Here is a 20434-nt window from a genome sequence, read left to right as displayed (position 1 = left end):
TAGAAAAATGATCTATTATTCCCATAAATCAAGCCATTGAGTTTGCCGACAAATTTCTTGATGAAATAAAAGATAAAACCCAATTACAAAGATTTTTAGGTAGCCTCAATTATGTTGCTGACTTTTATAAAAGTTTAGCATAAGATGCTAAATCACTTTTCCAAAGATTGAAAAAGAATCCAATACCCTGGACCCAAGAACACACCTTATCTGTGAAAAAAATAAAACAAAGTCAAATCATTACCCTGTCTGGCTATTCCTCATCCTGAAGCCTTTAAAATAGTGCAAACAGACGCATCTAACAAATAGATTTACCAGCAGTATATGGATAGGACCAAGAATTAATTACTCTACTATAAAAAAGAGATATTATCTATAGTTCTCTGTATACAAAAGTTTGAATCTGATTTATTAAATCAGAAATTCCTTATAAGGATTGATTGTAAGAGTGTTAAAGAGATACTCTTAAAAGTTGTTAAAAACATTGCTTCAAAATAAATCTTCGCTAGATGGCAAGCCATCTTATCTACATTTGACTTTGATATAGAATTCATCGAGGGAGAAAATAATTCTTTGCCTGATTTTTTATGGAAGCATGCTTGGCACTATAAAAACTAAAAGGCCTTCCTCTCCATACAAAATCAGTAGAATAAACTTAGTATACTTGATATTTTATACATACATGCTATCCTTATATTTTCGCATTCCCTATAAACCTTTCATTGCCAACCAAGTCATTATCCCTTTAGCCCCATTACAACCCTTTTAAACACCTTTTGATCTTTTGAAAAGTGTATGCTACATTAGTAAACATAGAAAATTGAGATATGCCTATGGAGTTGGAATTAAATCACTTCACTACAATTACTCACAAAAGAGGCAAATTTGGGGGAGTAAGTGTTTCTCAAGTTTATCCTGATAGAACAGGTTATTTATGACGTATTGATGGCCTTGCAAAGAGGAATAATTTGTTGAAGCGCCAAAAAGGAGGTGAAGTTCTAAACATGCAGCTATTAGAATCCTTATGCCTTGAAATTGGGTAATTGGCATGAAGGTTGGAGGAGTTCAATTCTATGCTTATTAAATTGTTGGTTATATTCCTAAGTATCCCCTGAAATGTGTCTTAAAGCAGAATTTTGCTTTGCACAACCAAAAGTTTGAATTTGGGGGTATTTGATACACTTGAATTGTATAGATGTTTTTAAGCACATTTGTATGCTATGTTATAGCATTTAGGCAAGTATTTTCATGCATAGTAGTTAATTTCATTAGTTTTTGTAATTTCTATTGTCAAGCCCTTAATTCCATATTTTCTGCATTATTTCAGGTGTTTGGATGAAGCCCCACAATATAGGAGTGCAAAAGGAAGCTTGGAGAGGCCAAGCGACTGAGTGTTCCTACTGATACACAGCACACGAGTCGTGTAAGCCAAGCCCCAGAGCCGTGTATCCTTCTGCCAGAAGAAAGCCAGAGAGCCAATGGAGAAACAAAAGCACACGGGCCGTGTAATTAGACCCGTGTAAGTCGCTACCGGGCACAAGCTTAAAGAACCTTATGGGAACAATAGTACATGGCCCGTGTGGTTGGCGCAGACCCGTGCAACTCTCTGTGCCATTGCAAGACTCCGCAATTCCACTCCAGCAAGTTACACGGCCCTGGGCTGTGTAGTGACACACGGGCTGTGTACTATGCGGCAGCCAGTTTTATAACTCGAATTCCCGCTCTTGTTTTCTGATTCAAATGAGACTCCTAAAGCCTTTGGACTCAAAATGACCTAACCCTAGAGCAACCATTATAAATAGAAGCGAAAACATCAGAAAAAGGGGGGCTCTCTTTTATCTTTTGACAACACTTTTGAGGAGTTTTGAAGGAGAGAAATCCACCATCTCTCTCCAGCCGTCTCGAGGAGAGAAAAATTAGTACCAAAAGGAGTTTTCTAGCTGAAGCTCCACAAGATCAAAGCTGCAAACTCTCTTCGGTTCCTTCATTTCATCTCCCTAGATAAATTTTTATTGTTTTATTTCTTCTACATGATTTTATTTTTACTCTTTTTACCTTTTATCATGATGTTTGCTGAACTCACCATGAGTGAGTAGTTTTCTTATTCTGGATTTGGGAGATTAATGCTTGTAATTATTATTATGGATTAACACTAAGTTTTATTTATTGGATTTGAGATTCGTTCCTTAATTTAATTTCTTGTGATCTTAATGCATGCTATGTGCTGGTACTCACTTAGCCATGATTGTAGATGTTGATTGAAGGACTGAAAGGTGAAGATTAATATTAGAAAATTAAGATCTTGAACCCAGGAATTCTGACCTAGACATAGGCTGATACCTTTGTGGAACTTCAAAATTGGTCAAAAATCTTAAAGGATTTTAATTAATTTGATCACCATGAAAGTTGGGTTTGAGTTAATTAGAATACACCCTAGGTACCTTGAGAGAGGATTTAGGATAACTTAGGACTGATTTCCATCAAGGAAAATGATCCTCAATCCAGTAAATAAATGAGATGACATCCCTAGTAAGATTCAAGTGTGAAATCTTAATTCCATAATTATTTCAAATAAATTATTTCGTTTTAAGTTTTCCATTCTAGTGCTTAACGTTAACAAACTTCATTCCCTAAGTATTCCTCATGGGAACGATATTCTACTCATCAATTTATTACTTGTTAGCAATCCGTGCACTTGCACGGTTGTAAAACCAGCGAAAGACTTTGCTTTATGAACTAGCTTGCTAAGCAATTTGGTCCGTTCTGGAAGCATCATGTTATGAGTAGCTAATTGGTCCGTTCTGGAAGCTAATTACTTTATCATTTCATTCTATTGTTGATGCGTCCCACATCGGTTCTGTAGGGAGGTCTTGGGTGTTATATATATGGGTTTGCAAACCTCCCCTTGTGAGCTAGCTTTTGAGGTGGAGTTAGGCAGGTTCATATCATTTGGTATCAGAGCCTCACTCTGTATGGGTCGGTGGGCCATGTACAAAGGTTCCCTGACGTTCTTCGGGAGAGGTCGGGGTGAACGAGTCATGACCCCGGTTACTTCACGAGGACGTTCTGTCTAAAGGGGTCGGGAATGATGCGTCCCACATCGGTTCTGTAGGGAGGTCTTGGGTGTTATATATATGGGTTTGCAAACCTCCCCTTGTGAGCTAGCTTTTGAGGTGGAGTTAGGCAGGTTCATATCAATTGTTGTTGTGCCACTAAAAAGCTTTCCATCATGGTCTCCATGGTCAACTTGGATTCAGGCTGTTGACACTGAGGAGGTGGGGGTGGCTATACTAAGTTCTATCCTCTATTCTGAAAACTAGGTGGCGGTGGTGATCTATATCCCTGCTACTTGTTTATGGGCTGATTCTGCTAGTTCTGCACGTAAGTCCACGTGATGTTTGGGTGGTTCTTCCATCCAGGGTTGAAAGTATTTGAGTATGGGTTATTAATCTACCTTTGGTTGAAGTTTCCTCCATTATTCACATAGTTCATCTATCTATGAAGGTTTCACTGTAATTGCTACATTCTAAAGTCATATGGCTACCTCCACAATTGACACAGTGTTGGCTGCTTGACCTTACTGCTTGTAAGCTGATCAAACTAAGCATTGATCATACTTAGAGCATCCGATTCTAGGATCCCTATTGTTTTCCTCATGTCTCCTTTCTCGTTCGACCATTCAAAATTACAATAAGCAACCCTCTCCAGAAGTTCAAGACCTTCTATTATTGTCTTTTCCATAAGGTCTCCTCCTACTATAGTATTAACTGTACTCATTATAGATGGTAGCAATCCATTATAAAAGTTTTGAACTAGACGCCTGTCTTCTATGCCATGGTGTGGGAACTCCCTTTATAGGTCTTTTTACCTCTCCCATGCATCATAGAGTGATTTTCCTTCCCTTTTTCTGAAAGTGTTCAGCTTTATTCTTAATTTTGCAGTCTTTACAGGTGGGAAGTGAAGGAGTGGAAGTGTGATTATTGGGCATTAGAACCTTGAATTTCAAAAATTATTTCTAGGTTACATGCACCATACCAAGTTTCTTATGAATTAACATTTTCAATGCCCAATTGCATACTAAAACATATTTTAGCATACATTAAAATTTTATTTGCCGTTAAAGATTATGAATTAACATTTAATTCAATTAAATCCTAATTAAAAGAGGGATTTTTAGATAACCTCTTGATGCACAATTGATGCAATTTTAGGATATTCTTAGGACCCCAAATGTTATCCCTCTAGTTTGTCCACCACAAGCACACACCAAAGTAGCAATGGCAGCCCCTAGATTTGCTTCTCAAGCCTTGTCAACCAATTATGAGATGGGGATTATGCTTTGTGAAGGTTGTATGAATGTATTGAGTGTTAGAAATACTTTCTAAAAATTTAATTCAAGAGAAAATCTAAGTTTTTCCCTTTGAATCAATTGAGAAATTGAAGAGGAGAGGGAGACACCATGTTGCTATCCCATATGAGAGAAAAGAGAGGTGGCTTAAATTTTTCTTTGTAAGTTCTCTTTGTATACTTAGGTCAAACCCTAACTCCCTTGCCACATGTCACCACAAGATCCCATCTTCTTATTTTTTTATTTAATCCTCTGAAGCCATGTGTCAAGCTCCATTTAAATCATAACACGTGGTTTTCCATCATAGGAAGACAAGTGGCAAGATCATATGGTGCCATGTGTCACCATCTCATGGTGCCACATATCACCATGTGAAAAGACCAATTTGCCCTTACTCTTTAATTTGAGTTGTCAACCTAAAATTATATTTTCTTCTCTTTAAATCAATTTATAACAAATATAAATTAATTAATTAATTAATCTCTATTACTTAATTTCTCATAATTAAATTCATATTAATCAAATTAAATATAAATTTAATTTATACTATACATCCAATAACCTAGATTTGGTTTAAAGTCATGCTAGGGACTTTGCAATTTTATTGCAAACCAAACCTTTTTAATTAATTAATTAAACTCTTTAATTATTTAATTAAATCATATTTTAAATGGTGATTAGCTTGTGTAGATGTGTGACTCACTAACCTCATTACTTATTGGCAATGAGAAATGATATTAATTGTTAATATCATTAGAACTCTTTCTTACCGTAAATGATTTCTCTATATCAGCTAAATTGCCTATCACTCAATATTACTAAAATTCCCTAACAACAGCACTAAAAACTTATTTGCTAGTTTACAACGCCACAAGTGCACAGATCACAAACAAGTAATATAGTAGTGAGTGATAGAGATGTTAAGTTCCTAAGTCACTTTTGGAGGGTGTTGTGGGGTAAGTTAGGTACTAAACTGTTATTCTCAACTACTTGTCATCCCCAGACTGATGGACAAACAGAAGTAGTGAATAGAAGCTTAACTACTTTATTGCGTTTGATGGTTAAACAAAATTTGAAATCTTGGGAAGATTGCATTCCTTTTGTTGAGTTTGCTTATAACAGAGTAGTGCATTCTTCTACCGGATTTTCACCATTTCAGATTGTGTATGGATTTAATCCATTGACACCATTAGACTTGTTGCCTTTACCTGTTGATCATATTAATAGTCTTGATGGTAAAAAGAAAGCAGATTTGGTTAGGAAATTGCATGAGCAAGCTAGGTTACAAATTGAAAAGAAAAATGCACAATATGCTACTCATGCTAATAAAGGCCGAAAGCCTCTTGTGTTTGAACCAGGTGACTTTGTTTGGGTGCATTTAAGGAAAGAGCGGTTTCCAAACCTAAGAAAGTCAAAATTACAGCCAAGGTGTGATGGTCCATTCAAAGTGCTAGAAAGGATCAACAACAATGCATACAAGATTGATTTACTTAGTGAGTATGGTGTTAGCAATTCTTTTAACATTACTGGTCTTTCCCCTTGCATTGATGCAGGACCAAATTCGAGGACGAATTCTTTCAAAGGAGGAGGGGATGATGAAGAAGCACCAGTGCCTATGCCATTATTTAGAGGACCCATCACCAGAGCCAGAGCTAGGGAGCTGCAAGCATTGGTGTTGGAGCATTGTGAGCACAAGGGGGATCAAAATTGCCATGTTGGACTTTCTTGCATATTGTTGGAATCTAGGTGGATCGTTCTCACACAAGTTGGCATGGGAGAGTTGACAAGTGGCGCCACATCAGCGTGACTTCGCCACATCAGCATGACTTGGCACAAGACCATTCGGCCAAGTGGATTGGAGGAGCTTCTTATGCTTATTTGGATTTGCCATGTGCTGACACCTTTTATTGGTCCCCACTACATTAAAAAGAGGCTGCTACCACCTAAAGTATTGGTGCCACCTTATGGTCCCCACTACATAAAGGGCTGCCATAAAGCAAGTGGTCCCAAATGGTCCCCCCCCCCCCCTATGGAAACGCCCCATCTGATTGAGGAGCCTTGTATTTTTGTCTTTTTAGCCATGTTGGCACACTTTTAGGGTTTTAGAGATGCTATATATAACCCAAGATATTCAGATTGTATTGGCAGCCTTCATTTTTTCTAGTTTAAGTGTGACCATTAGGGAGAGAACTCCATTGCTGGAGCTTGAGTTAGTTCTATGTTTCTTCCATGTTTCTTGAAAGAACTTGGATTCTAGCAGCATGAACCCCGTGCTAGTCTTATTTTGATGATCAATATGCTTTAGCTTGTTACTATTTGTGTATTGACACTTGGGTTTTCAATCTGAAATTCTGCCTTGTTTGGATGATTAAAGATCTTGGTTCCAATATTTAGATGTTGTGTTTCTTGGCATCCTAGGAGTGCTCATCATTTTGGTATCAGAGCCTTGGCATCTAACAAGGTATTTATCCATTAAAACTTCTTTTTCTTTTCTGTTTGGTTAACTATAATAGTCAGCCATTGTAGGACCTTTAGATATCTATTAGTTTCATCATCTAGTACCTTGTTCTTTGTAGCCAAATCAAATCTGCATTTTAGGGTACTGATTTTTCTTCTTTTTTTTTGTTTGAACTCTTGCTAGCTGAAACTTGGTAGTCTTAATTTTAGTGTAGGATTTTGCTTAATCTTAGATTAAATCTCTTGTTCATCTTGTTTTCTTTGAGTTTGTCTGTAGGATTAGAGTTAATCAAGCTGAAACCTATCTTTGACACTAGCTATTTGCCTCTTGAGTTATATGATATCAAGTCTGAGTATGTTAAATTGGGTAATTAATGCTTGGGATGTGCCTGTGTGCTAGTGGGTCGAGCTTGATTTGGATTGCCAAAATACTTGAGTGGTATCAGTATTTGATTCTACAATTTTTATCCTTTGCATCAGTATAAAAAAAAAAAAAAAAAAAAAAAAAAGAAAAGGAGATTGGATTGTAAGCTGAGTTGTGTTGTGCTGAAAAAAAAAATTGACAAGCTGACATAAGTGATGAAATTGTGAATTGTGGAGTTAAACATTGAATTTGAGCCTGATAATCTACCAACAACTTTGGGTATTACTAGACACATCACATGCCAAATTTGATGTGAAAATTCCACTGTTTGCCGATCGAACCAAAATTTGCGGCAAACCTGATCAAATTGAGTTAACACTCCAAACAAACCCAGAAAGCTCCAAAATTTTGCAGGCTGATTATACTCCATCTCAGTAGCTTTTGTGTCAATTTTCAGGGTTTTGTGACATTGTTTGCCTACCGAACCAAAATTTGCGGCAAACCTGATCAAATTGAGTTAACACACCAAACCAACCCAGAAAGCTCCGAAATATTGCAGGCTGATTATACTCCATCTCAGTAGCTTTTGTGTCAATTTTCAGGGTTTTGTGACATTGTTTGCCTACTGAACCAAAATTTTGCGGCAGACCTAGTCAAATTTCGTTCACCTAGTAAACTCATCCAGAAACTCCTAAAATTTTACCAGTAGTTAGTCAGTATTGGGATGCCTATGTCTACCAAATTTCAGATCAAAATATATTCGTTTGTGTGGTGAACCAAAATTGTTGCATATTTTTGGTTAATTGTGTGAACTGCTGGTATTTGTGCAAAGTTGGCTATGAAATTGGATGTTTGAGCTTGATATCATTCTATTGGGTTGTCTCTCATACAGTTTTCAAAAATCATACCATTTAGTTCACATTTGCTTCTACTTTTGGTGTCTTCCATTTCTTTGGCTCTAGTGTCACACTTTCTGGTTATTGCTATTTCGTTTCTTCCAGTTTCGTTTGTTGATTGTTTTTTTTATAAAATTAGCAAGTATTTGTGCTTGTTTGTGAATTTTAGTTCCCAAAGGAACAAGGGAAGCAAACTGTTGAGTGGTAAAAGGCAAGAGTGTGTGAGTGCCAAAAGAGGGTAAGAGCCTGAAATTTGTGCGAAAACACTTGAGAGGGTGAGCCATTTCGACTAACTTTGTTTTGTTGCAGCCAAATCATGTCTCAATTCCAAGAGACAAGTGGTAGTAGTGGAGGTAATGATGGAAAAAGGGAGTTTCCTGATGATCGAATTTTTAAAGAATCCGTAGCACAAAGCTTTGAACGGATGAATTTGCAAATGAATGACTTTAGAGATGAATTGGATGTATTGAGGGGAATGAGAAATGAGATGACCAGGTTTATGGAAGAGATGAGAAGGGACAGAGAAGATAGAAATAGGAGGAATGATGGGGGACCTTTAGATATCTGTTAGTTTCTTCATCTGGTACCTTGTTCTTTATAGCCAAATCAAATTTGCATTTTAGGGTATTGATTTTTCTTTTTTTTTTTGTTTGAACTCTTGCTGGCTGAAACTTGGCAGTGTTAATTTTAGTGCAGTATTTTGCTTAATCTTAGATTAAATCTCTTGTTCATCTTGTTTTCCTTGAGTTTGTCTGTAGGATTAGAGTTAATCAAGCTAAAACCTATCTTTGACACTAGCTATTTGCCTCTTGAGTCATATGATATCAAGTCTGAATATGTTAAATTGGGTAATTAATGCTTGGGATGTGCCTGTGTGCTAGTGGGTAGAGCTTGATTTGGATTGTGAAAGTACTTGAGTGGTATCAGTAGTTGATTCTGCAATTTTTATCCTTTGCACCAATATAAAAGGAAAAAAAAAAAGGAGATTGGATTGTAAGCTGAGTTGTGTTATGTTGAAAAATTGGCAAGCTGACATAAGCGATGAAATTGTGAATTGTGAAGTTAAACATTGAATTTGAGCTTGATAATCTACCAACATCTTTGGGTATTACTAGACACCTCAAATGCCATATTTGATGTGAAAATTCCACTGTTTGCATATCGAACCAAATTTTGCAGCATTCCTGATCAAATTTAGTTAACACACCAAACCAACCCAGAAAACTCTGAAACTTTACAAGCTGATTATACTCCATTTCAGTAGCTTTTGTGTCAATTTTCAGGGTTTTGTGACATTGTTTGCCTGCCGAACCAAAATTTTGCGGCAGACCTAATCAAATTTCATTCACCTAGTAAACCCATCCAGAAACTCCTGAAATTTTACCAGTAGTTAGTCAGTATTGGGTTGCCTATGTCTACCAAATTTCAGATCAAAATATATTCGTTTGTGTGGTGAACCAAAATTGTCGTATATTTTTGGTTAATTGTGTGAACTGCTGGTATTTGTGCAAAGTTGGCTATGAAATTGGAAGTTTGAGCTTGATATCATTCTATTGGGTTGTCTCTCATACAGTTTTCAAAAATCATACCATTTAGTTCACATTTGCTTCTACTTTTGGTGTCTTCCATTTCTTTGGCTCTAGTGTCACACCCTCTGGTTATTGCTATTTTATTTCTTCCAGTTTCGTTTGTTGATTATTTTTTTATAAAATTAGCAAGTATTTGTGCTTGTTTGTGAATTTTAGTTCCCAAAGGAACAAGGGAAGCAAACTCTTGAGTGGTAAAAGGCAAGAGTGTGTGAGTGCCAAAAGAGGGTAAGAGCCTGAAATTTGTGCGAAAACACTTGAGCTAAACACTTGAGAGGGTGAGCCATTTCTACTAACTTCATTTTCTTGCAGTCAAATCATGTCTCAATTCCAAGAGACAAGTGGTAGTAGTGGAGGTAATGAAGAAAAAAAGGAGTTTCCTGATGATCGAGTTTTTAAAGAATCCGTAGCACAAAGCTTTGAAAGGCTGAATTTGGAAATGAATGACTTTAGAGATGAATTGGATGTATTAAGGGGAATGAGAAATGAGATGAGCAGGTTTATGGAAGAGATGAGAAGAGACAGAGAAGATAGAAATAGAAGGAATGATGGGAGTGCAAATGTGGGAAATCAGAATAGAAATGAAGGTAGATTTTGGGCAGAACATAGGAATGAATGGTATGAAGAAGCTGAATGGAATGATGATGAGTATGATGAAGCTTATGACTATGGCAACTACCATTATGGCGGAAGGGGGCATAGACCACCTAGGGGTAGAGGGCCTAGGGGAAGAAGGGGTGGCAGAAATTTTAGGCTCGGTGATCATTGGGATAGAGATGGAAATGAGGAGAGAGTTGATGGGAATTTAGCTAGTATAAAGATGCAAATTCCACCTTTTCATGGGAAGGATAATCCAGAAGTTTATTTGGATTGGGAGAGACAGGTGGAGTTGATTTTTGAGTGCCACCATTATTCTAAAGAAAAGAAAGTGAAGTTAGCAGCTGTAGAATTCAAAGAGTATGCAATTGTTTGGTGGGATCAGTTGTTGAGTAGGAGGAGGAGAAATGGGCAACGAACCGTGGAGACATGGGACGAAATGAAGGGAATCTTGCGAAACAGGTTTGTGCCACCTTACTACCACAGAGAGCTGCTTCAAAGGTTACGAAAACTCACTCAAGGTACTAAAAGTGTCGAAGAATACTACAAGGCCATGGAGATAGCGTTGATTAGAGCTGATGTTGAGGAGGATCGGGAACCTACAATGGTTCGCTTTTTAAATGGATTAAATCCTGAAATTGCTAATATTGTGGAGCTGCAACCTTGTGTGGAGGTGGAGGATATGCTACAAATGGCACTTAAAGTGGAGAAGCAACTAAAAAGGAAAAATGTGGCTAGATATGCACCAGCCAACCATTCGGCCCCTAGGAGTAATTGGAAGTCAAATTGGTCTGCTCCTTCAAGGGTGGAGAAAGAAGTTCCCAAATTCAAGAAAGAAGAATGGAAAGGAAAGGAGAAAGTAGAGGAGAAGAACAACTGTTTTAAGTGTTAGGGAAATGGACATTATGCCTCACAATGTCCAAATAAAAGAGTGATGGTTGTTAGGGAAAATGGAGAGTTAGAAAGTGAAGAGGAAAGGGAGGAAGAATCTGATAATGTTGATGAGCATGAGGATGATTGCTACGATGAGGGAGATCAGCCAGCTATGGATGGCAATATCCTTGTCACCATGCGCACACTAAGTGCACAAGTGAGTATGGAGTGTGGTGATGAAATGCAAAGGGATTACATCTTCCATACTAGGTGCTTGGTGAATGACAAGTTGTGTAGTGTGATTGTAGATGGTGGGAGCTGTTGTAATGTGGCTAGTTCACTCTTGGTGGACAAGTTGGGTTTGCCTACTACTACACATCCAAAACCATATGGCTTGCAATGGTTGAATGATTGTGGGAAGTTGAGGGTTACAAAACAGGTGGTGGTGCCATTCACCATTGGCAAGTATAATGATGAGGTACTTTGTGATGTTGTACCTATGGTTGCTACGCATCTTTTGTTGGGCCGTCCATGTCAGTATGATAGAAGTGTTGTGCATGATGGTAGGAAGAACAGGTACACGGTCACTAAGGAAGGTCGAACATACTCATTGCTTCCTATGACACCAGCTCAAGTGCATGAAGATCAAATAAGGATTCTTAGATCCATTGAAGAAAAGAAAGAAACTTGGAGAGAAAAACTTAGAGAGGCTGAGCTGGATGAGAGTGAAAAGAAAGAGAAGAGAGAAGAAAAAGAGAGAAAAAGAGAAATAAAAGAAAAGAAAATGAGAGCAAATGAGAAAAAGGAAAGCTCGGGGCAAAAGGAGAGTGGAGAGAAGAGAATGAGTTTGTATGTGAAGGAAAGAGAAGTTAGAGAGGCTTTACATTCAGGAAGACCTCTTTGTATACTTATGTACAAGGAGGTTAATTTATGTGTTACTGACCTTGATTCACATTTGCCTAGTGATGCTTTGTCTCTTATACAGGAATATGAAGATGTCTTCCCCAATGAGTTGCCACCAGGATTGCCACCTATCAGAGGGATTGAGCACCAGATCGACTTGGTACCTGGAGCACAAATACCGAATAGACCAGCATATAGAACAAATCCTAAAGAAACAAAGGAGTTACAAAGGCAAGTGGAGGAGCTTATGGAGAAGGGCTATGTTAGGGAGAGCATGAGCCCATGTGCTGTACCTGTGTTGCTAGTGCCAAAGAAGGATGGGAGTTATCGCATGTGTGTGGATTGCAGAGCCATCAATAAAATCACTGTAAAGTATAGACACCCAATCCCTCGCCTTGATGATATGCTTGATGAGTTGCATTGATGAGGAACCGGTTGCACCCATTGCACATCAAGGGCCAATAACTAGAGCAATGGCTAAGAAGCTTCAAGGCTTGGTGCATAAGCACATCACCAAGTCCAACCTCTTGCAAGTATTCGGTTGGGACATGGAAGAGAGAAGCCAACCTTGCTGTACATTTCTTTGCATATTTGAGGAGCTAAGAGACCAAGTGGCATCCGTCCAAGTTGGCAGCCACGTCAGCAAGTCCATCCTAGTTGGCATCCAATGTGGCGTCCAAGTGGAGTGCCTGGGTGGCAGCACAATTGGCAGCCCATCTCCACCTACCTTTTGAGGATGCTTTTGTCCATTTTGCAAAGATTGGAAGCCATAACTTTGTCCAAGAGCTCCAGCCATGCTTCAACCTTTTATAGGAAAAGCAAAGTTACTACTTTCAGCTTCAAGACAAAACATCTCTTTTCATATTGTCTTTCAATTGTAGCTGCCAAATCTGACCTTCCTATTAATGTTTGAACTTTGTATCTATTTTTAGGAGAGATTGGTCTATTAACCAAGACTTGCACATGTCCCATGGTTGTTGAAATGTCTTGACAACACCAACCCATATTTCTGCCTTCTTTTGTTTCATTTTGGTATCAGAATTCATATGGTAAATTTTTGAGCAAAATTGCTGGAGCTTGCTTCAAAGTTCTTCTTAGAACTCTCTCTATTTTTCTTAGCAAATTCTTGCCTTGATTTGTTAAGTTTTATTATATGTTAAAGGTTGTTCATCAGCATAGGTGAATTTGTCTTGTTCTTGGCTGTCTTTCTTGGGAATTATATTTTCAGTTCTCCATCTTCAAGGTGAAGGGTTGAAGGTTCAAGGGAGTTTCTTGGCTTGTTTTGAAGACGGTCCTTTGGTCTTTCTTCTTAGTGGAATCAGCTACTAAGGGTAGAGACCGTATCATTTGGTATCAGAGCCTCACTCTGTATGGGTCGGTGGGCTATGTACAAAGGTTCCCTGACGTTCTTCGGGAGAAGTCGGGGTGAGCGAGTCATGACCCCGGTTGCTTCACGAGGACGTTCAGTCTAAAGGGGTCGGGAATGATGAGTCCCACATCGGTTCTGCAGGGAGGTCTTGGGTGTTATATATATGGGTTTGCAAACCTTCCCTTGTGAGCTAGCTTTTGAGGTGGAGTTAGGCAGGTTCATATCATTTGGTATCAGAGCTTAGGCTCTCTTCAAAACAGGTTGGTCATCCATTTTGTTGTGTTCTTGTTTTTCCTTTCTCCTTTTTTTTCTTCCTTGTGTTTTAGCCTTGAAGGTTCTTCAAGTGTTTTCTGGTGTTTGTAAGAAAATCTGAACATATTCAGGGCTTAGTAGTGAGTTTACACTCAATACTACTAATCATAGGGTATATTAGAGGCTTTCTTGCATCTGTCCTTGTTTCCCTTGTTTTGTCACATTTGTGTTGTTTCCTACCTTAAGCTTTTTCCTCACAACCTGGTTATTTGCATCTTTGTGTCTTGTGAAGTGTGTTGTTGAAGTGTTTAGTGTTGGATGTATCTATTGTGTGGTTACATGATATAAAATAATAAAAAAAAAAGAACAAAAAGAAAGAAGAAAAAAAAAAGGTGCTAAAGTGTATATTTGAGTGCTGGAATATTTAAGTTCAATATTTCTATTTGGTGGCTGTTTTGGGGGAGGTAAAGCCAAACCAACCCAGAAAATTCTGAAACATCATAGGGGTGCTTTGTAGGCGAAATTAAGCCTAGAAATCAAATTTGGTGTAAAAATTCTACTGTTTACTTGGTGAACCAAATTTAGCACCTATTAGGCCAATTTGGAGTCCAAAACTTCAAGGTGATTTCTGGAACCTCTAGACTTGATTTTCCCTACAAAAATTATGTCTTGTTGCTGTCCTTAAAACAGTTTTACAAAATTCCAACTTTGCCTTTTTTTTTTTCGGGGAGAGGCAAAAATAGCAAGGTAATTTCGACTCCTATTTCACTTCATTGCTCTAGAGCTTGGTGTCTTCATTTCTTGCTTCAAGTGTCATAACAAACCCTTATTCCACACGTTTTGCTTGAGTTTGTGCTTGAACATATATTAAAACTTGATTTAAACTTGCTGGAATTGCATTAGTTCTGACAAGAACTTGGTAAGCAAGCTTGAGTGGAAAAAGGCATTGAGTGGCAAGAACTCCAAGAGGGTAAAAGCCTATAAACTGAGTACAAACACTTGAGTGACCAAAAATTGAGTGAATTTGTGAGGTTGTTTTCTGTTTTACTAACTTTTTTGTGCAGGTATTAAAAATGTCACAAGAACAAACTAGTGGACTTAATATGGATAATCCTTTTTACCAACAAGCACTTGTTCAACATTTGGAAAGAATTGGTAGACAATTGAGCAACCTAACTGACCGAATTGAAAGAATTGAGCAGAATAGTGGGAATGGTAGACAAAACACAAATGAGGGGCAGAATAGGGCTAGGGGATCTAGAGTGAACAATGCACCACCTATAGATGATTGGGGGGATGAAAATGATGATGATTCTGATGAAGGGGATGACCAGCACTCTGCTGCACATGATGACCACCATAGACCGAGAGGGATGACAGGTAATAGGGGTGGAAGAGGTGGAGGCAGAAACTTGAGAAGAGGCAATATGGAGGAAGCAAGAGGGAGAGGGAGAGTGGATGGTAACATTAGTGGGATCAAAATGAAAATTCCGCCATTCCAAGGCAAAGCCAATCCGGATGCATATTTGGAGTGGGAGAGGAAGGTGGATCTCATATTTGATTGTCACAATTATAGTGAGGAAAAGAAGGTGAAGCTTGCAGTAGTTGAGTTTACAGATTATGCCATAGTTTGGTGGGATCAATTGCTCACTAAAAGAAGGAGAAATGGGATGAGGGGTGTTGAAACTTGGGATGAGATGAAGCAAATCATGAGGGACAGATTTGTACCTCAACATTACTAAGGGAGTTGCACCAAAGGTTGCAAGGGCTGGTGCAAGGAAACAAAAGTGTGGAAGAATATTTCAAGGAGATGGAGATGGCTATGATAAGAGCCAATGTAGAGGAGGATAGGGAAGCCACTATGGCTAGGTTCCTAAAGGGGCTGAATCTTGATATTGCCAACTTAGTGGAGCTACAACACTATGTAGAGCTTGATGACATGTTAAATATGGCAATCAAGATAGAAAAACAACTAAAGAAGAAGAAAGCATTCAAAATGGGTGTAGGTATGAATTTGGGCAACAATGCTCCATGGAAACCGAATTGGAAGAAGGGTGAAATTAGTGATTCCAAGGTTGTTTCTAAGGAAAAGAAAGAGGAGACTAGGGGTGGAGAAAAGCCTAGTGTGACTGAGAAAGGCAAGGGACAGAATACCTCTAGTGGGAGAACTAGGGATATCAAATGTTTTAGGTGCCTAGGGAAGGGACATTATGCATCTCAATGTCCTAACAAGAGGGTGATGGTGATGAGGCCGAATGGGGAGATCGAATCAGAAGATGATGATGTTGATGATGATGATGCTAGTGAGAGTATGCCTCCTTTGGAGGAAGCTAGTGATGTAGAGCATGCCGTGGGAGGAAATATTCTAGTGGTTAGGCGTGCACTAAGTGCACAAGCAAAGGAAGAAGAGGGAGATGCACTGCAAAGGGAAAATATTTTCCACACTAGATGCTTGGTGAATGGTAAAACTTGTAGCATGATTGTAGATAGTGGTAGTTGTGTGAATGTTGCCAGCACACTCATGGTTGCGAAGCTTGGCATGCGCACCATCAAGCATCCTAGACCATACAAGTTGCAATGGCTGAATGACTGTGGGGAAATTAAGGTGAACAAGCAAGTGATGTTGGCTTTTTCTATTGGAAGGTATAAGGATGAGGTGTTGTGTGATGTGGTGCCAATGCATGCTGGACATATTTTGCTAGGGAGACCATGGCAATATGATAGGAAGGTAGTGCATGATGGATTTAGGAATAGGTACTCCTTTGATCATGATGGACGAAGGGTTACTTTAGCAGCATTATCACCCGCACAAGCTTTTGAAGATCAATTAAGGATAAAACAGACCATGAATGAGCAACAACAAAGAGAGGCCGAGCTAAGAGTGCAAAAAGAGAAAGAAAGAAAAGAAAGAGAGGAAAAAGTAAGTGGGAAAAATGAGGAAGAGAAAGAGAAGAGAGAAAATTCCAAAAGAGTGAAACCAAAAGGAAAGGGCTCGGGGCAAAAGGAGAGTTGTGAGAAGAGTGGAGAGAATAAAGTCAGTTTGCTAGCAAAAGCCAAGGATGTGAGGACTGCATATTTTTCTAGTATGCCAATGGCTTTGCTAATTTGTAAGGGAGCTTACACCAATGTTTCTAACCTTGACCAATCCATTCCTAGTTGTGCTTTGCCCTTGTTGCAGGAGTTTGAGGATGTCTTCCCTGAAGAAATACCTAATGGGCTACCACCAATTAGAGGCATAGAGCACCAAATAGATTTTGTGCCTGGAGCTGTAATCCCAAATAGGCCAGCCTATAGAACCAATCCGGAAGAGGCTAAGGAACTTCAAAGACAAGTGGAGGAGCTTCTAGCAAAAGGCCATGTTAGGGAGAGCATGAGCCCATGTTACGTAATTGTTCTTTTGGTGCCTAAGAAAGATGGGAGCATGCGCATGTGTGTGGATTGTAGAGCAATCAACAAAATCACTGTAAAGTATAGACATCCCATACCTAGACTTGATGATATGCTTGATGAGTTGCATGGTGCATGCATATTTTCTAAAATTGACTTAAAGAGTGGTTATCACCAAATTCGCATGAAATTAGGAGATGAATGGAAAACTGCCTTTAAGACTCAATATGGACTACATGAATGGTTAGTCATGCCATTTGGCTTGACCAATGCACCTAGTACATTTATGAGGCTTATGAACCATGTGTTGTGTGCTTTCCTAGGAAAATTTGTTGTAGTGTATTTTGATGATATCCTAGTATATAGCCAAAATATGCATGATCATTTGCTGCACTTGAGACAAGTCTTTGAGGTGTTGAGAAAAGAGCGCTTGTATGCCAATCTTAAGAAATGCACTTTCTGTATGGACAAAGTTATTTTCTTAGGATTTGTGGTGAGTGGCAAGGGAATTGAGGTTGATGAGGACAAGGTAAGAGCCATTAGAGAGTGGCCTACACCTAAGTCTGTGAGTGATGTGAGGAGCTTCCATGGGTTGGCTAGTTTTTATAGGAGATTTGTAAAGGACTTCAGTACCATAGCCTCACCCTTGAATGAAGTTGTAAAAAAAAATGTGGGATTCAAGTGGGGGGAAGAACAAGAGCATGCATTTAATTCACTTAAGGAGAAATTGTGTTCTGCACCTTTACTTGCTTTACCTGATTTTTCTAAAACTTTTGAGATTGAATGTGATGCCTCTGGAGTGGGTATTGGAGGTGTTTTGAAGCAGGAAAGGAGACCGATTGCCTACTTCAGTGAGAAGCTAAGTGGGGCTACATTGAACTACTCCACTTATGACAAAGAGTTGTATGCTCTGGTGCGTGCACTTGAGACTTGGCAACACTACTTGTGGCCGAAGGAGTTTGTCATTCATAGTGACCATGAGTCACTCAAATACTTAAAGGGGCAGAACAAGCTCAACAAGCGCCATGCCAAGTGGAGTGAATTCATTGAAGGTTTCCCATATGTGATTCAATACAAGCAAGGCAAAGAGAATGTGGTGGCTGATGTACTTTCAAGGAGGTACACTTTACTTTCCATGCTTGACGCTAGACTTTTAGGCTTCGAACATGTGAAAGAAATGTATGCTAATGATGATGACTTTGGGAAAGTGTTTGCCTTTTGTGAACATGCTGCATATGATAAATTCTATAGGCATAATGGTTTCTTGTTTAGGGAAAATAAATTATGTGTGCCTAAATGCTCAATTAGAGAGTTGCTTGTTAAAGAATCACATGCTGGTGGTTTAATGGGACATTTTGGGGTTGCAAAGACCTTAGAAATTTTAAAGGAACATTTTTATTGGCCACACATGAAGAGGGATGTAGAGAGAGTGTGTGCTAGATGTGTGGCTTGCATGAAGGCAAAGTCGAAAGTAAGGCCGCATGGTCTATACATGCCATTGAGTGTTCCTAGTGAACCTTGGGTAGATTTATCCATGGATTTCATTTTGGGTTTACCTAGGACAAAGAAAGGCCATGATAGTATTTTTGTTGTTGTTGATCGTTTTTCCAAGATGGCTCATTTCATACCATGTCACAAGACTGACGATGCATCTTACATTGCTTCTTTGTTCTTTAGGGAGATAGTTAGATTGCATGGCATTCCTAGAACAATTGTTAGTGATAGGGATGTGAAATTTCTAAGCCATTTTTGGAAAGTCTTGTGGGGAAAATTAGGAACAAAACTTTGTTTCTCCACCACTTGCCATCCACAAACGGATGGGCAAACAGAAGTTGTCAATAGGACCGTGGGCACTCTTCTACGTGCAATGATTAAACAAAACTTGAAAGCTTGGGAGGAGTGCATACCATTCATAGAATTTGCATACAACAGGTCTATGCATTCATCTACTGGTTATTCACCCTTTGAACTTGTATATGGTTTTAATCCACTAACTCCTTTAGATTTGTTGCCTTTGCCTACTAATGAGCTTGCTAGTTTAGATGGCAAAAGGAAAGCTTAAATGGTGAAACAAATGCATCAAAAAGCAAAGCAACAAATGGAGAAAGTGAATGAGAGGAGGGCAGCCCAAGCTAACAAGGGAAGAAAGAAGATGGTGTTCCAACCTGGTGATCTTGTATGGGTTCATTTGAGAAAGGAGAGGTTTCCTACACAAAGGAAATCAAAACTTCAGCCTAGGAGTGATGGACCTTTTGAAGTGCTAGAGAGAATTAATGACAATGCATACAAGATAAACCTTCCAGGTGAGTATGGTGTAAGTGCTACATTTAATGTGACTGATCTTGCTCCTTTCTATGCAGATGATGACAATTCGAGGACGAATTCTTTCGAAGAGGGAGAGGATGATGAGGAACCGTTGCACCAATTGCACATCAAGGGCCAATAACTAGAGCAATGGCTAAGAAGCTTCAAGGCTTGGTGCATAAGCACATCACCAAGTCCAACCTCTTGCAAGTATTCGGTTGGGACATGGAAGAGAGAAGCCAACCTTGCTATACATTTCTTTGCATATTTGAGGAGCTAAGAGACCAAGTGGCATCCGTCCAAGTTGGCATACATGTGGCAGCCACGTCAGCAAGTCCATCCTAGTTGGCATCCAATGTGGCGTCCAAGTGGAGTGCCTGGGTAGCAGCACAATTGGCAGCCCATCTCCACCTACCTTTGAGGATGCTTTTGTCCATTTTGCAAAGATTGGAAGCCATAACTTTGTCCAAGAGCTCCAGCCATGCTTCAACCTTTTATAGGAAAAGCAAAGTTACTACTTTCAGCTTCAAGACAAAACATCTCTTTTCAGATTGTCTTTCAATTGTAGCTGCCAAATCTGACCTTCCTATTAATGTTTGAACTTTGTATCTATTTTTAGGAGAGATTGGTCTATTAACCAAGACTTGCACATGTCCCATGGTTGTTGAAATGTCTTGACAACACCAACCCATATTTCTGCCTTCTTTTGTTTCATTTTGGTATCAGAATTCATATGGTAAATTTTTGAGCAAAATTGCTGGAGCTTGCTTCAAAGTTCTTCTTAGAACTCTCTCTATTTTTCTTAGCAAATTCTTGCCTTGATTTGTTAAGTTTTATTATATGTTCAAGGTTGTTCATCAGCATAGGTGAATTGGTCTTGTTCTTGGCTGTCTTTCTTGGGAATTATATTTTCAGTTCTCCATCTTCAAGGTGAAGGGTTGAAGGTTCAAGGGAGTTTCTTGGCTTGTTTTGAAGACGGTCCTTTGGTCTTTCTTCTTAGTGGAATCAGCTACTAAGGGTAGAGACCGTATCATGCATGGTGCAAGTGTGTTTTCTAAGATAGATTTGAAAAGTGGTTACCACCAAATAAGAATGAAA

General features: G+C 38.9%; 2 protein-coding genes across 2 annotated transcripts; both read left to right on the top strand.

Annotated features, from left to right (window-relative positions):
* Positions 1–9970: 9970 nt before the first annotated feature.
* On the top strand, positions 9971–11140 carry LOC131182139 (uncharacterized). The gene has a single exon (XM_058150788.1). It carries the CDS (start codon positions 9971–9973, stop codon positions 11138–11140), a length of 1170 nt encoding a protein of 389 aa, XP_058006771.1.
* Positions 11141–11344: 204 nt separating this feature from the next.
* Positions 11345–19094, top strand: LOC131182138 (uncharacterized). Its single transcript, XM_058150787.1, has 7 exons — positions 11345–11755; positions 12107–12357; positions 14549–14615; positions 14710–15278; positions 15389–16373; positions 16824–17070; positions 17518–19094. Exons 1-7 carry the CDS (start codon positions 11345–11347, stop codon positions 19092–19094), a joined length of 4107 nt encoding a protein of 1368 aa, XP_058006770.1.
* The last annotated feature ends 1340 nt before the right edge of the window (positions 19095–20434 follow it).

The sequence above is a fragment of the Hevea brasiliensis genome, chromosome 8 (genome assembly GCF_030052815.1).
Source record: "Hevea brasiliensis isolate MT/VB/25A 57/8 chromosome 8, ASM3005281v1, whole genome shotgun sequence".
NCBI classification, from domain to species: domain Eukaryota; kingdom Viridiplantae; phylum Streptophyta; class Magnoliopsida; order Malpighiales; family Euphorbiaceae; genus Hevea; species Hevea brasiliensis.
Note: the sequence above shows the minus strand (reverse complement) of the source record. Positions and strands in the feature narration are given on the sequence as shown.